Below are 16,598 nucleotides of genomic sequence, written 5' to 3' on the forward strand. Positions count from 1 at the left end.
CCATCGTTCTCCTGGCGTGTTTTTTTCTCTCCTCAAATTTTGAATTCAGCAATGATTCTAATTTGAGTGAATTAGCCTGTTTCTTATGCACATAAGCAAAACATGAGCGCAATACCGAGGAGGAAAATTGCTGAGCACGGTTAATTACAGCGCAGGCAGCAAGGAGGGGGTGAAGGGCCGCCATGGTAACAGCGGCGTGGCTGCGCTACTTCATCTCACGCTATGTGCCGCTCAGCAGTTTGTATCTTCGGATCAGTCCGGTTAATGATCATGTCGAGCAAAGCCAAGACTGCAGGAAGCAATGGGATTAGCCTCCTTTCCACTAAGTGTCTGGTATGCATTTTATTCCGTGCAAAGGTCCAAACAATTCAAAAGCCTCTTTAGGGGTTCACTTCAATGGGCTCACAATGAATGATCACTGCCGTCACTCCCGGTCAATATGGATTGGACGTCTCTTGCAGGCAGTGAATGGTTCCTAGGTTCAGTCATGTTTCTCAAAAGTATCAAATCCAGCTTTTCGCTTGGACTTTATTCAAGTGGTGACATTTGTCTTAATGAGGGTCCCTTCATCTGAACCACTAGTCTTTTGAGTCTGGCACCCAAACAGTAGGAGAGCGATTTGACTATTTACACTGGTGCTAAATTTAGATTCACTTCATGCTTGGCTTCTGTCAGGGAGATTGAACTTTATACTCTGTGGCAGTAGGTAAGAATTTGTGACTCATAATTTACCTGTCACAATCGGACCTCGTAATACTGTTGTGAACTGTAAGCAGATTTGTATTATTGCAGCTCAAAAGTTCAGTGCAGTACATCCTATGATATTTTCTTTCTACTACTTCATAATTTTATGCCTGTACCGATACGCTCTCAGCTTCATTCAAAATTGTCCAATAGGTATTGCCTAACAAAGACTGGGCGAATATGTTATTGGGATCATTAATCATGGAAAATGTTAGGTTGGGTATATGGTTGGCTGGCATACTGACATTTATGGGTGTTCTTTGCATTTGGCACATGTTCTAAATTAAGTGGATAACGTTTAGATCATTGTATCATGGAGTTTAAGATCAGACAAGAAGAAAATAAATATTGCTGTATTTTTTTTAATAAATCGGATTGTCCAGTCCTATGCTGAGCTCTGCTCACTGAAAATCATTGCCACTAATATATAGTTATGTAGTTAACATAATAACCAAGTCTAATATAACCCAAAAGATAATCAGTGAAATGTTGTCAAATAAATAACGACTTTACTAAAACCTAACGCACGCTGTTTTCAAATATTTAGACTGAGCTTTTGTAGGTTTGTGTCATTATGTGCCCTTCATGTGTCAAACCTCTGTTTGGCACTTTAACCTTTACATAATACACCATCGCGCCGGTAGTGCTATTGTTCGCTTGAGCGCACAGCTACTCATGAGTCCAAGAGGACTTCTCGGTCTCCCACTTCCGCTCTCTCCCGCTCTATCCATCTCCGTTTCCCTCCGTCGACCCGAGTGAAGGTCTCACCGCTTATGTAACGTCTCCAAACATTTGTGCAGCATTTGGGGGAAGTCAGGCATGCCAAAGCTGCGCAAAACTCCCATCGAGGTGGGACAGATGGCGAGCCTCATTTGCAGCCGTGTAAACTACCCGTGACAGCGGCGACAAAGCGGGGCAGCGCTCACGGATACGCTGCAGAGTGAAACACCACTGGCTTCAGTGTTATGAGTGCTAATTGTAACGTGGTGATTTATAGAAGCATCGATTCAGATTTTCAGAGCGAGAACAGGAAATGCAGCTGCCCACAGGTCAAGTGGCGCCATTATTAGCCAAAGCCATCAGAATCCCTGGATTCAGAACATCCATCATAAAGTTAAGGAAGGTGACCCGAAGTTGTTTTGTAATTCGGTCGTTAATCAGCTCTCTGTCTGGCGCGCCGGCTTTGTCCGCCACTAGTCCATCACTGAGTAAACACACCAAGAAATGAAGACTGCCGGCCCCCGCAATCCTCCCGAGGGCAGATCAAATGGCAGGCTGGTGATGATGAAGGATGTTTATGACCGCCACTCTATTAAGGCCAAGCTCTTCCCCGCTGGCACGTAATGAACATCCACCTTTACGAAATGGCCACTGCGACACTGTAATACTGGTCATTCTCATCAAAATGCCGCGTAATTGCCCTCCAATGAGTTTTCAGGGTAATACGGCAAGGTGACTTGCTTATGGCAACATTAACAGTGTTGATTTGAAAGAAATCCCTGCCCCTGACTACCACTATCCCTCTTTTTGTGAGCTAATGAAAGCCTGTTACGTCTTTGGGTGGATGATTTTTGTGGCTTGGGCTCTTACTGTTTTTACACGGAAACGCCTCTTCCAGATGTGCCCCCTCTCTGCGGGATGCTGGAAAAAAACAAAAAGCAAAAAACACTCCTTTCACCAAAACTACAGTGTGATTACATGTTGATTCCGTCAGGAAAAGGGTTAAATATCGACAACAATTCTCAGGGAGAGACTGAGAATGTTTTGGGCCAGCGCAGACAATGTACCATCTGCACACGGCGGGGTGTAGTGAGCAACACCGGACTACTGCTGTGAGCAACGATTGCATTGTTATTAAATGGCTGTTGTCTCTCTGGCAGCCATATTAAAGCCTCTGATCCTTTGCCCGGTGCAAGAAAGGGAAGAGAGAAAGGAGCCCACTCCACCACTACCACCACCACCACCACCCCCCTCACTCTCGTCTGGAAAAAAAGTCTGGCCTGCTGGACATGGTGACATAATGTGCAGCTGCAACAGCACAGATTAGACGATGGCAGCGCATACAGCAGGAAAAGGCAGAGAGACAGGAGCTCCATCTTAAAGGCTGTTTTTGGACCAATACGCATCGATGAGGTCGTTGGAAAAATATGTCCTTCCAACAGGGCATCTTATTTCTGACACTCTATTTGTCAGAGGACTTTCAAGAAGAGTTGACTCAGATTTAGATGAGTAGTTCTTTTTGTACAGATCTTTTAACCACAGTTGTCACTCTCAGGTCTTGTCACTTGTCTTTTCTGGTGAAATTCTTTTGGAAATAATCATCGTTTTACTCTTGCCCAGCTACTTTGGAAACCATAAGTACAACATGGCTTTAGTCAAAAGTTTTACTTGACACCGCTAGTTGCGACCACAAGTTTTGTGCTCCACTAAGAAACAATCGTAGGAACTGATTTAAATTACTATTTGTTGCAATATGTAGTATTCTCAGTTTTAACTGCATTTAGATACTTTAGCATTACATTTTTGTTTTGGGAGCCACTTTTTCTGGTAGTATTAGACATTTCGTTCTAACATAGTCGGAGAGTTTTCCAAAGCTTCCCGCAGAATATATACACGATGTAAGTTGGAGCTGAGCCATTCTTTGAATATTTGGAGTCTGGTGACTCTTGTCAGTTTAGCAGCTCGGTCTGTCGTCTCGAGGAATTGAATGGCGGACGCTTATAAATATTCATAGGCAGCTCCAACTCCCATGTTTGGCCTACAAAACTTTCCAAGGTCCCGTTTTTTTCCTCCCCGTATTTTAGAGCCCGTCATCCAATTTGACAGGACCTGACATTTGGCAAGGTTCAGCGCCGAGGATTTGTTTGTGACAGCTTCAAATTATGGCAGCACACAAGGATTGGACGCAAAGAGGGAGGTGGTAGAGAGGATTGAAGAAAGCGGGGGGTAGCTGCTGCTTATTTAAATATCACTTCAACAAGGTGAATGCATAAGCTCCCCCAAGCATCACATAGGAAATTCCCCACAATGGAAGAGGAGGTTCTCACCATTCTCCATTCCGAGTTTATTGTGTCGTGCCTCGGCAGCCGGCGTTAAAGCTTATGAAGCTTTGCCAGCGTCTCCGCTGTAACCACAAACCATTTAGTTTGTTTGTGTGTAGGTTGCGATTGAGGTGCCAAGTACTTGGGTCCCATTTTTTGGGGTGCGACATTTACATTCTCAAGCTCTCCCACTCAAGACATCGCCTAAAGTGCATTCCGAGGGAGGAAATCAGCAGAGGAAAATATCTGACTACCACACTGCAGTTTTTTCCCCGTCCGCCGTTATTTCTTGACAGCACTAGACAGTGTTCGAGAGGAAGCTTTGAGTGCTTCTGACCTTTCTAACAGGGGCAATAAGATACGCCAAGGCGATGTCGCTCAAAAGTAAACAGCTTCCGCTCATTTTCCCACTGAAGCGCCCTCTGTCTTTCAGCTATGACATATAGCGTATCACACCGCTAGATTAAGTCCTCATGGGGGGGTTCCACATGCTGAAATCGGGCAAGCACCTATGCTAGCTAGACTTAAAAAATTTCAGCAAAGGTTTTTGTCCTTTAGTATTTTTGCTTATTTTACTACTATTGCCTTTAATACTGCAGTTCTTTAAGCATGTTCTCCCATTTATGTCCAGTTCATTTAAACTGGGAAGCCTGGCGGCAATCATTTGAATAATAAAATTTAGTAGAATATTTGCTATTAAGAGAATTAAGACCATCGATTAGTTTGATTCAATTCCAACTAATTATTTGGCGATTGGTTGATTAAACATGGCAGCCATGGATTGCACATAAATGTATTCCATGAACATTAGAGATAAGATTAGGGTGCTATCACAATATGACTATATTAATAATCTGAAATATCAAGTCATATTAAATATCGAAATGGCGTCTCTTGAACCTTGAAGTGTAAATCTAGTCCAACTACTAACCGTAACGTATTTTAATTCTTGCGTTTGTGACAATCAAGCACGCGCATATTGCTACTATGGCTCCCCCTGATTAATGCTGCAATTACATAATCCATAACAGTGAATGATGATTGTGCTAACGATGAACTCATATTGATTAATGACTCGTGGAGTTTGGTTTCGCGGCGTACGCGGGAAGCGAAAACGTCGGAACGCTGCCGCAGCTGCCGAAAATCAGCGTGAAATCATAAATGTTTTTTTCCGCGTCTTCCCTGGAGATGGAGAATTAATTACAAAAACAAGTTTTAATTGAGTTTGTGTTTACAAAATGTTGCTTTCATTGCCCTAGTTATACAAGAGCGAATGAGTCCTTCGGGTAATTTTGTCTTGTATATGAATTGCAGTATTGAGATTTGGGACGTCCATCCGAATTTAAATGCTAATCTCAGGACTTTATCTGTCCAGTCCAGTCCAGTCCAACTCACTTGATGCCAACACTGCTAGCTGCAGTAGAACACGCTCTGGCGTGACTCATGGCGGGCCTAAGGCCACTTGCATTGCCTGTTGAGAAATGTAATCAGTCTGCTCCACTTGGGCCTAAGCCTGGTTACTCTTAAGAGACCAGGCAGCTCAATCTCCAACTGTATAACTGGGGGTTAGGTTTAGGAGGCACCCCAATGGGCCATTTTTGACACCTCATTTCTTTCTAGAGGTAGAAGATACTAAATGCTCAAAGCCTGAAAGTCTAAATCTACTAATCATGATCATATTTGCAGTTCAGCGTTTGCCTAGTTGCTATTTTTGGAGTTCAGGTAAAAGTAGTAAAACACTTTTAGATTAGATGTCAGTTACTCACATGCTTTCGACATTTTCACTGTATGTTTTAAGGATCAAACTCAAAATTAACTATAACTTAGGCCCGGGCGATATGACAAAAATATATTCTATTTTTGACCAAAAATCTTTGACAATAATTATCGTTATTGTTTTATCCCCCAGGTCTACTATAGCTGAAACATTGAGTTGTCAAATGAAAGAAAAAATGGTTCGTTTTAACAGGGTTCACTGGGTTTTTACCCAATTAATTTAAAGAATATGGCTTACAAACATTCAATAGTGCAGCCCTCTCTGTCTAACACGCCACACAGTGTTGTCACATACTATAGGTAGTAATTAAATCTACAAGCGAGAGCTGCTCTTTGGCTAAATGTGACTATTGATCCACCCATTAAAAAAACAAACAATTACTATGCAAGCATCTTGTGTAGTTAGCTGGATGTGTGTGCGCTCTAGCACATCATCTAAGACCCAGGGGATTGTGCGTGGGCTTTGTATGTTTTTTAAGAGAATGAGTCCAGTCAAACGCTTGAATGTGTGTCATCTCCTGAGTGCAACACCAGCTTGGCCCACTTTTGCCCGAGCGACTAGACTGTCTCTTAGCCCGTCGCTCTCTTATCGCTTTGTGTTTGGTACTCTCTCCTGCACGAGGGTCCACTTCTCACGACTCGCAAAAGTGAAAGCTCACAAAGACTTCCAACATCCCAGGTGAATCCGAAAATCAGACGGGACCACCCGGTGCATTCAGAGTTCACAGTCACGCACTCGTGCTCATGTAGGTCAAAAAATGGGGAAGGGAAAAATAGTGGACGAAAGCTGAATTTGTTGTTTATTTATTTATTTGTGTGTGTTTATAAGTATATGTATGTATATATATATATATATATATATATATATATATATATATATATATATATATATATATATATATATATATATACTTATACATACATATACTTATACATACATATACTTATACATACATATACATACATATTCATACATATACATATACATATACATACATATACTTATACATACATATACTTATACATACATATACATATACAAATACATCTATATATACATATACATATATGTATGAGGCCTTGCAGCCTTATGGTGTCTGAGAATTTTTTATTTATATTTTTTAATAAATATATATAACATTCTCAGACAGCATAAGGCTGCAAGGCCTCATTCAGGCAGACATGATCGCACACTAAGAACTCCCATTTGATGCTTGTCAGAAAAGTCTGCCTGCACTCCCACGTATTGCTAGGAAGCAGATGCATATGTACCAAGTGTGACAAATGACTGGCATTTAGCTATAACGGTTTTAGGCAATCGTTCATTTATTTTATGTATGTTTTACACCCTGTGGATATGTGTACAGAATCAATTTGGGAGACATTTTTAAAGTCAAAGAATTTTTCAAGATGCATTTCAAATCATTGTTAAATTTAGGGGTGAAACAAACAATTATTTTTAACAGTTGACTGATCTCCAATTAGTCAAATTGACTCATTTATGTTAAATTATTTGCTGTCATATGACTTTGTGCTTACTACTTTAGGTATAAATATGCCTTAAAATTCTAGACGATACGTAAATATGACGAACACCATCTTTGTTGTACAAGATGTATACAAATATCTTATTTTGATTCAGTCAGACGATAATCAGTCTACCTTTATCAAGGTTGACAAAAATATAATCATAATAACAATATGCGCAAAGAAGCAAATTGTATGTCAACAACATATAAATCATAGGTGTCCTAGTCATAGACACAGTTCTAACAAAAAACTTCGTAAAGACTTCGGAAAATTTATCGAAAATAACAAAAACGTTACACCTGTTTGTAATCTCATGCTAAGCTGTTTGTTAGGATCAAACATCAAAATGCAAATTCTGCACACATTCTTTGGGACAAGTGTGGCACAAGGAGGCAGTTCGCTCTCCGCCCACTCACATCCGTCGGTAGCTAGGAGACGGTGTCGGAATACCAAAGACGTGGGTGCGTGAGTACATTTGCCTAGCCCCCACAAACCCCCAACCTCGCTAGCACACCTTTAGTCGCTCCGGGCCGCCTCGGGCTTTATTATGGCCCTGGCAACCTCGGTCCACGGCCCATTTATTGGCGGGAAAGTGTTGCAGAGCCCCCTTTCACAGGGTCGCCGCTCCCGCTGGAGGTCGGTCAGCTGAGAAATGAGTGAGCGCTAGCCAGTGTATTCACTTCACGCTCGGATCATGTTTTTGACACTAATAGTGATGTAGCGCTTACATCCTTCCCGCTGATCCACACTGGTGATAATACCTCGCGCTCAGATGGAGACCTAGTTGTCTTTTTTTTTCTAGCTGCCATATGGTTAAAAAAAGTAACGAGTATCAGAGGGTGGGATGTAAAAAATGATTTAAATATAGACCGTAGATCAGACATTTTATGTGTCATTACAATTTGATACCTCTTTTAGAAGAAATGTTCGCTACTTCTAACTGGCAAACTGCTGGTTTTAGGGCGGTGAGTTGCCATTTTACTGACTGATACAATTAAGAAAAAATACGATAGTCGGTAAACCATGATTCTGGGTGATATTAAAATGTCTTAAATTTACCAATTGTGATAAAGTCTCTTTAAAAGGTATTTAATTTTATCTGGTTGTAAGATGTATTGCCACTCTTTGCGACCAGATTATGTCTATTGATAGGGAGAATTTATTTATTTATTTTTTTACTGGCAATGCAGCTGCTGTGGTGTCCTGGAATTGGCATTAAATTATATTTAAAGTGGTCTTAAAGTCTTAAATTTATTTTGTTTAACCTTTAAAACCTATTTAGATAATTGTTAAAGAGGATGTTGCCACGATTTTTTGTTTTCCCTTTATATGTTGTCTTTTTGTACAAAGTACACCTAAAAAATCTCTATTGTACCTGTCAACTTATCTCACTTACAGACTCAGTCCTTTGTGCAGTTTATGAACTCCTAACAATTGTCAAGACTAGACTTTTTTGCTACAAAACATACTGACAGTAATGAATGAAGTGCATTGTTGGAGTTTTCCTCCAAAGTAGAGCGGATTCAGAGCAGCAAGCAGACTGATTGGTTTTCGGACTGATGTTGAGGATAATTGGTAGTGCAAGCAAACAATATTTGCGACACAAAGTTTTGTTTTCCCTTTGTTTGTGTGGATTCATTAGTCCTCGGCATTTTGGATTTGAGGTCTGCGGAGGACTGGGCGCAAGTGAAGCATGCCAAATTAGACGGGAGAAATTCCAAAAGCCCGGCTTCTGAGACTCATTAGGATCCCGTACGATGTTTTCCACGGGTGTGTCTGTGAAAGACAAGTAGCGTCGGCTCACCCGCGTATTTTCTCTTTAGCGAACACAAAAGCTGAGTGCGACAAAGTGAAGTTCCATCCGGCATTCTTGTGGGAATAGAAATGACGCTTACAACAAGATCATCTTGGGGAACTGCAAGTATCGAGTGACTTGAGGAAAATACCTAACATCCTCCCGATTTGTTAAGGCGAGGCTGCATCTTGTTTCACTTTATTTTTGAGCTGCGATTGATTTAGTATTTAAAGAAAATGAGACATGAGACATCACAGAATCAGACAAGGCTGCATGCTAGGCTTTTGAAAAATCGCTGCAAGGACACTGGTCTTTGTTTAGTTCTGATATAAAACCAATGGCTGTTTTCCTTTTAGCCATTTTAATTCTTTTTTTTATCTGTGATGAATAGAATCTCTCATTATTAAAGTTTTTTTTTGTACAGTAGTTACTGGCGACTTTAATGACTGACTTCCACGAAATTGCCAGTGACATTAAGTGCATCAAAGAGTCAATAACACTGAACATTTCCAAGGATCTGGAGGCCATTTTTACATTGCAAATGAGGGCTGCAGCTCACAATTATTGTAATAAGTGATTAATTTAAAAATTGGTTTTGGATTTCTGTGATAGGGGAAAAATGTATTTCTCTCTTATTGCGAAGTTCAAATGTGAGGGTTTGGACTGTTTGAAACTAAACTATGAATGTTTAGTTGATTATCAAAACAAACTTTAAAAAAAAGAATATTTCCAGCTTTCTGAACAATTTAGATCATTCAGATGGCAAGGGATTATTGTATGTGTATTTGTATTAATGGATACATTTCAAAATTATAGAATTACAAAAAAAAAACACACCCCTTGGTTTTTTGTGGATGTTGAATTTTTTTCATGGTCTTTAACTAGTTGCCTGGCAGTGACAAAGAAAGACATGCAGTTCGGTTTTATACTGATTGTCAAAGGTGTTGGTGAATTATCTCTGACACTTAAGGATAATAAAACGCGCCAGCTGTGCCTCTTTTTAATTCGGCTAGGCGATCCTCCGTGGAGGTCCCGTTTCCAAATGGTCTCTTTTTATTTCTTTGCCGGACATTTTAGCCTCTGTCTTCTTCTCACTTGTTTGACTGGCAGCGTCGGTGTTGAAAGGTAGCAAAGTGCTGAAGAGTGGGTGGCGAGTAGGCGGACAAATGGATTCCATGTCGAGCATCTCTCCGAGAAGCCTCCACTGTGTTTTGGTTAAGCTACATTGTCATTTACACCTTTGATAGCATGCCGCCTTGATGATTCTTTAATTACAACTGCAACAGAGGAACACATTAAATGTATTCTTTTTTTCGTGCTTTCACAGGCAGGTTTCTGCATTATTAAGGAAATTGTGCATTAACCAGAGTCAGCAAATTAGTCAAACCCCCCCATCATCCCCCCCGTCCCAGTGTGCCGCAATCTCATCACATTTAAGAGAGAGGGAGAAAAAAATTAATTGACGGCATGCGATAGTTAGGACACAAGCCCGGGCCACGGTTTGAAATAAATCACATGTCCGTTTGGTGGTTTTATAGCTCTGGTGAGAGAGCGAGAGGAGAAGTGGTTAACTTTAATGGCGGAAGATAGAAATGTTGGGTTACTCCACCCACCAATCAGATCAGACCCCTTCGACTGGGCTTGATATACAGAGTTAATTCAGATAGCTTTGGCTATAATTCAAGTACACCTAATGTAGCGCTACGTCTCTCTCACACACACACACCTCTTTCAATCAGGTGTTAAACAACGGCCAAACAGGCCCTCCCGTTATCACGGTCATCTCGGTCACGTCCTACCCTCACCCTTTTGAGGTCGCACCCCACAAAGAGGCCACCCCCCGACCTCCTAGCTGACTTAAGCCTTCTGCCTTTATAATAAGGGGGGGTTCAAATGCTGGCTAGTAAAGCAGATGCTGAAGTGGTTCCTGCAAGGGTAATAGGGACCCTGATCTCCAGTGCACTTGATTTAATCTGGCCCCTGTGTGTGGGGCGAGTGGAGGGCGGTTTAGTCTGGGAGCAGATGGATAGATGAGAGGAGGCCACAGGGGGGGTCACACCTCAGACGACATTATGAGTTTTGCGAGGATCCCAGAGAGTTCACAAAAACAGTTGCAATTTACATAATCCACAGTATATGAATCTTTAAAACCATAAAAGAACACGACTCCACAAACATCCAAGGTAACCCATCACTGCCAAGTAAACAAGTAGAAGCATTTCATACCATTTCAACACCATCATAAAAAGAAAGAACCATAAAAGTTGTATTTGGTAGTTTAATTTTAACTTTGCTTGTTGTGTAAGGACTCCCCTTGGGTCAGAGGGTTCTGTGCAGTGAATTGAGTAAAATAGGTAGAGGTGAGTGGGAGTCCAACTGGAAGAAGTAGGAGGTCGCGGTCATGTTGTTGGCAAACATGCTGCAACTTGGCATCAAGAGACATTTGTATCAGAGGGAGTGTTGTGACCAAGATGAAAAAGAGACAGGTTAAGGATGCTTGCTTATAACATATGTTTTAGTTTGCAGAGTGTTACAGTATTGACTTGATGGTTTTCTGAGAAACTAACTAGTATACTCATTCTGGATGTACCTTGAATCCCGAAGGGCTCATTTTTTACCCCAATCCGTGTGATTCATCCATGTTAATGGTGTGTTAGCCACCCGGAAGTGTGTCAAAACTAGGGCCTTGTTGGGCTATTCAACGTGTGTAAATGGCTCCTTCACATTAAATGAAGTGGATATGTTTAAATTGTCTATGTGGACTAGTGTTGTGCCTATCTTGCAGGTTCTTGTTATTAGAATGTGCTTTGTCGGGGGTAAAACCTAGAGGGGTGGACAGTTGCGAATCAATTAGCTAATGAGACGATTGATTAAGTCATGTGGTATCCTCGTCACAGTTTTCTGGTTTTGCAGTTTTAAGAAATAACACTACTTGAAATCTCGTGTGACAAAACACACAGATATGATCAAAAAATTTGATGTACATTGAAAAAATGATGTTCTAGGATATGTGACAAGTATCCCTCTTTCTTAGGAAATGGAGGATATGGCCTCATTGGAATATAACCGAAGTTCGACTGACCAGTGGGCTTTATCTCTGCAGCTGCCACCACACTGGCGCAACACAATACCCCAAGCAGTGCAGTTTGAGAAACGCTCGAGTTTGAACCCTTTGCCAGGGTGATGAATAGCTGTTTTTATTCTTTTGTTGCCCATCAGCACTTTTTTTCACTCTGCAGTTAATCCGCTGGGCCAAGTGCATTCTGGCGGTCATTTTTCACTTGTAACAGTACCACCTGCATCTAAGCCGCTCCGGACTGAAGTGGCGTTTGTAAAAGAAAATGAAAGGCCACAGTCTTCTTCGACGGAAGAGACCATTATCGGTAGTGGAGGGGTGTCAAGTGTAAAAAGGATTGTCATGTCTGTCCGGCTAAGATGGCTCATTGGCACAATTTATGACAGGCTTTCTGCTCGGATGGCCTTGGGAAATTGACTACTACCAGCGTCACGGTAACGCCGACATTGTCATTTAAGCCTTTCCTGCCTTTTTTTCCCTCTGCTTCCTGTCATGGGTGTAAGGTACCAATTCAGGACCTGGGAGTTTTGAATCAAGACAGAAATTGGATGACTCCTGACACAAATGTCAGAGGCCTCACAAAAGTTAACTGCTTCCCACCTTTCAAAGCCCTCCTCCATCTGTCACGTCTGTTGAAAACAAACAAAAAAGACAATAGGTGGAATGGAAATTCAATGTCAAGCTGGTCCAGGCGGTCATCCTTTAGCATCTGAGCACTTTGGATTGGTGGCAGAGGGGCTAGGCATCCTCTGGAGAGCTGTTCTACATACAACGAACAAGTAGTGCGGCTTCACGCTAAGAAAGCCTGCTGAGACTCCACACCATTTATCTCCCAGCTGCAAGGTTGGGAAGGATTAATTGAGTGAGCAGTGAGAGTGTGTGTTAGTGCTGGTGACTAAAAGCATAGTGCATTTATCGAGCCTGAGATGATTGGACCTTGTGGTAGAGGCAGAACACGTATGACGAAGGAGGGAATCTTGTCTTGTGAGCCGTTGTCATCAGCTGGAGTTCAACTATAAAGCTGTGCCACAGGCTTGATGGTTCAATCAAACGCCGCTCCTTAAAGTGAAAAAGACTGTCTTTTAATAGAAAAGTCCCAGCTCAATCTTTATTGAGCTAGTAGTTACGAATCCTCACTTCGCGTACAACCTTTGACAAATAATCGGCTTCCTTAAATTTTTAAGAACTGAGGCTGAATTCTCTCTCAGAGGTGGTTTTATCCAAGCATCATAAGGATAGTGGATAAGGGTAAAGTCTTTTAGTCTTTCTTGGACCTGCAGATGCAAGTTCTTCGTCATACACCCTAAGATTTCTGGTTCAAGTCACCCCTTGGAAAAGTAACAGACAGTGAATAAATGAGAAGTACTTCTTTATGATGCAAACACAATAAAAACAGAAAATTCCGTCACTAATGATTCACCCTGAGAGTTTCGCAAAGGAAGATTCAAATTCATGGGACGGATTTCCTGGAACAAATTGTCTTTGCCGGTTAAATAGCTTGCCACATTCAGTCGAGAGTTATAAATCTGCCGTGGTATTCCAATTGCCAAAGAGTAAATCCCATATAGAAACAGCCCGGAACTATCCTTCTAAGCATTCTCAGCCGCCCTGTTCACCGCTTGCTCTCTGGACTCTATCAGCACATTGTTTGAATTGGCCTGCTCCCAATGCAAAGCCTGTGTACTACAACACAGGCTGTCTCAACCATCCCGCAAAGGGTTTGCGGGCACATTATGGGGGGGATGGGGTGGGGCTAGAGTGGAAGCACCTCACTTTCTGGAGTGGGAATCTCTGAATCACCTTTTACTGGAAGGACCCAAATAGAGCTGAGCAGCTAGCGACTGGATTGAAACCGACCTCTTAGTGTTGAGGTGGAAGGTAGCGCCACGCCTTACCCAGGTTGGCATGTTGCAAGCATTTTTTCTTGTTCTGGGTTTTATTTATCTTTTCCTCTGGCTTCTGCTCCGTACAGATAACCTCACTTGTTGCAACTTTGTCAGCGTATTGATTGGATGTAAATAGCACTCAGGATGGCGCTCTTTCAAAATGCAATTATCATTCCTTATGTTGTACCTTGTGCAAGTGGGAAGCATTTTTGGGAGGTGGGGGTAAAGCTAATTATAATTGCATCAAGCTGTCACCTGCCCACGCGTATAACGGACCTCACTCGGAGCATAGAAATCACACTTCATGGTGCCCGCGGGTGGAGAGGAACCGGGCCTGTAAAATGTGGTGGGATATTAATAGATGAGCCTGGCTGGTGTTGCCGGGTGACCACACCTTCCTGTTTTCTCCTTCTTTGTTTTGGCACAGCGGTGACAGATTTGCCTCTGGGAGCACTCCAGTGTCTGAACCAGGAGGGAAAATGACCTCCATTGTTCAAATTGTGCTTGGAGTGCACAATTATATGAGGGTTTAAGACTAAGTCAAGGAATATTTTTTAGGAATCAGGACCAAGTTGGCGGTACAGTGGTTGATTGGTTGGGTGGTTGGGTGCTGGGTTCCAACCTTCTTGTGTGGAGTTTACATGATCTCGCCGTCCCTACGTGGGTTTTCTCCGGGTACTCCAGTTTCCTACCACATCCCAAAAGCATGCATGGGTGTCCCCCGCCATCTGGCCTCAGTTAGCTGGGATTGGCTCCATCACTCGTAAGACTTGAATGGTTTTGAGAACCAAGACAAAACTCTGAGGGTTTGCGACCAAGTTAGATCTAGTCTTAAAGAAGGTGAGACTGTATCTAGGAGGAAAAATCTTTGACAATTGTTATTTTTCCCTTTTTTATGGGTCCACATTTTTTTTGCATTTGACTGAGACGCATTTGATCTGCTCTTGAGCTTTTGAGGAGGCTGGCATCGGCATATCTGTAGAGGCTAGCTCGTCTTTTCAACAAACTCAATGTCGGATTACTGTAATAGTTGCTGTGGTTCAAAATTTCCCTGTCATACTTTTTGGGGGCAAAGAAACTGCTGAGTGTTATCTAATGTCATCTTTTAACAATCTCTTCATGTTTTTTCGAGAGTTTGTAGTGCTGATTTTGCATTTTTCCTCATGGAACAGATTAAATTTATTGTTTTCCTAAAAATAAGCAGTTGGCTCACGTAATAAAATATCCTTAAATTGACAGTCGTAATCATCCCAAGACGTGTTTCCCCACAAAAAGACTATGTACATATTTTCTGACTTTCTTGACTGATGATTCATTCGTTCTGTGTGGTTGTCATATTTTTGGGGTTATTTGACTGTGTTAATCATTTGCTCTTGTGTAATGTGCAAATCATTGAACTGCTTCGTGTGAAAGATCTTTCCCCTCTAATCCGACATCATTTTAATCTTTAGAGAGCTTTAAGCTGTCAAATTAGTGTAGTGTCAAAATGAACAATAAAGTCCCGCTCCTGCCGCCGCCAGTTCTACTTCTGCCGCTGTTTCCAATTTTGTCTCTATTTAACCACCAAATATATTGACATTTATATCATCTAAAAAGTGCTATCAGTTGTGAAACTTAGCATAAAAGAGATTGGAAGTTATTCATTTCAGCAATCGGGTTTAGAAACCCTTTCGGTAATCTTTACTGACAACTATTGAAAAGCTTCAGTCTCGGTGTAGTTTAGTTCTTTTTGTAAGAGGTAATAAAAACACAGTTTGAAATGAAAAGAGGATAGTAGGTTGCATAGATTTTTCGCACCCATCCATCACCGGGGCATTCGATGGAGTAAATCTCAGCTGTGCGACACTTGACTGACACTGGGGGAGATATATTGCTATTGGCACATCCCTCGTCACCTTCCATCCTGAGATCCATTAGAAAAATCTTCCGTCCCACCTAACCAGCTCCTGTGGCTTAATGTCAGCTAATTAATTGTGGCCAATTAGCTCTGGATGCGTTTCAGAGTGAAATTGATGATTACAAGTCTCCGAATGACTTCCTTGGGTATTTTACCTCTCTCGCACCAACCGAGTCTTGGCTTCACATGGCAAGCAGGTGGCCGTGACCTTTTAAATAATTCAGTCGCATCCAGAGATGCCCGCTGAGCCTTATTCTTCCATGGATGGTCTTCGGAACAGACTAGTCCAGGTTCATTTGGATCTGTCGGTATTTGCTTCACCGTTGGAAGACACATGGCAACAACAAGAATAGAACAAGTCTGTTTGAGGATTTTTTTTAGGCTTAGGGGTTGCGGATTTATAATGAAAACAGATTGTTTTACACTTCAAAATAAGATTTAGCCCCAGGGTCCTCCCTTTTTTCTTGTTTTAGTCTACATCTAAAACCCTCGCTATGTTATGTAGCTCACCAGCAGTCAGTTAAAAGACCACAAGCAATCTGTTTTCTGCTAATCCATGAATCGACTAATGAGGGTTTGAGTTGGAGCATGATTGATACAACACCGTAATGGCGGCCAATCGTCCAACAATTGGAGACCTATTTCTGAAATTTCATCTTAGTCTCTTTCACCAAAACATTTGGTGTTTAAAATATTTTGACGGTTTGAGGATGTGAAATGTCAGGCTATTTTTGACCACTGAGCAAAGACCCCCAATTGGGATTCACTGGCACTCACCTGTGGTGATCGATCTCTTGTCAAGTACCCGTCAGCCACTGAATCCATTAATCAACTAATGAGGCTGCTAAGTGTT

At 41.7% G+C, this 16,598-nt stretch overlaps 2 protein-coding genes across 5 annotated transcripts in view; both read left to right on the top strand.

Moving 5' to 3' along the window:
• c18h10orf90 (chromosome 18 C10orf90 homolog) overlaps window positions 1-1,688 on the top strand; it is an 80,725-nt gene extending 79,037 nt beyond the window's left edge. Inside the window, exon 8 of the mRNA XM_077626448.1 lies at window positions 1,645-1,688. Within this exon, the coding sequence (XP_077482574.1) occupies window positions 1,645-1,688 (44 nt within the window). The remainder of the gene's footprint in view (window positions 1-1,644) is intronic.
• The window catches only part of ctbp2l (C-terminal binding protein 2, like), a 59,334-nt gene that overhangs the window by 15,232 nt on the left and 27,504 nt on the right, over window positions 1-16,598 (top strand). The gene's annotated exons all lie outside the window — the stretch shown is intronic.

Source organism: Stigmatopora argus, chromosome 18 (genome assembly GCF_051989625.1).
Source record: "Stigmatopora argus isolate UIUO_Sarg chromosome 18, RoL_Sarg_1.0, whole genome shotgun sequence".
NCBI lineage: Eukaryota > Metazoa > Chordata > Actinopteri > Syngnathiformes > Syngnathidae > Stigmatopora > Stigmatopora argus.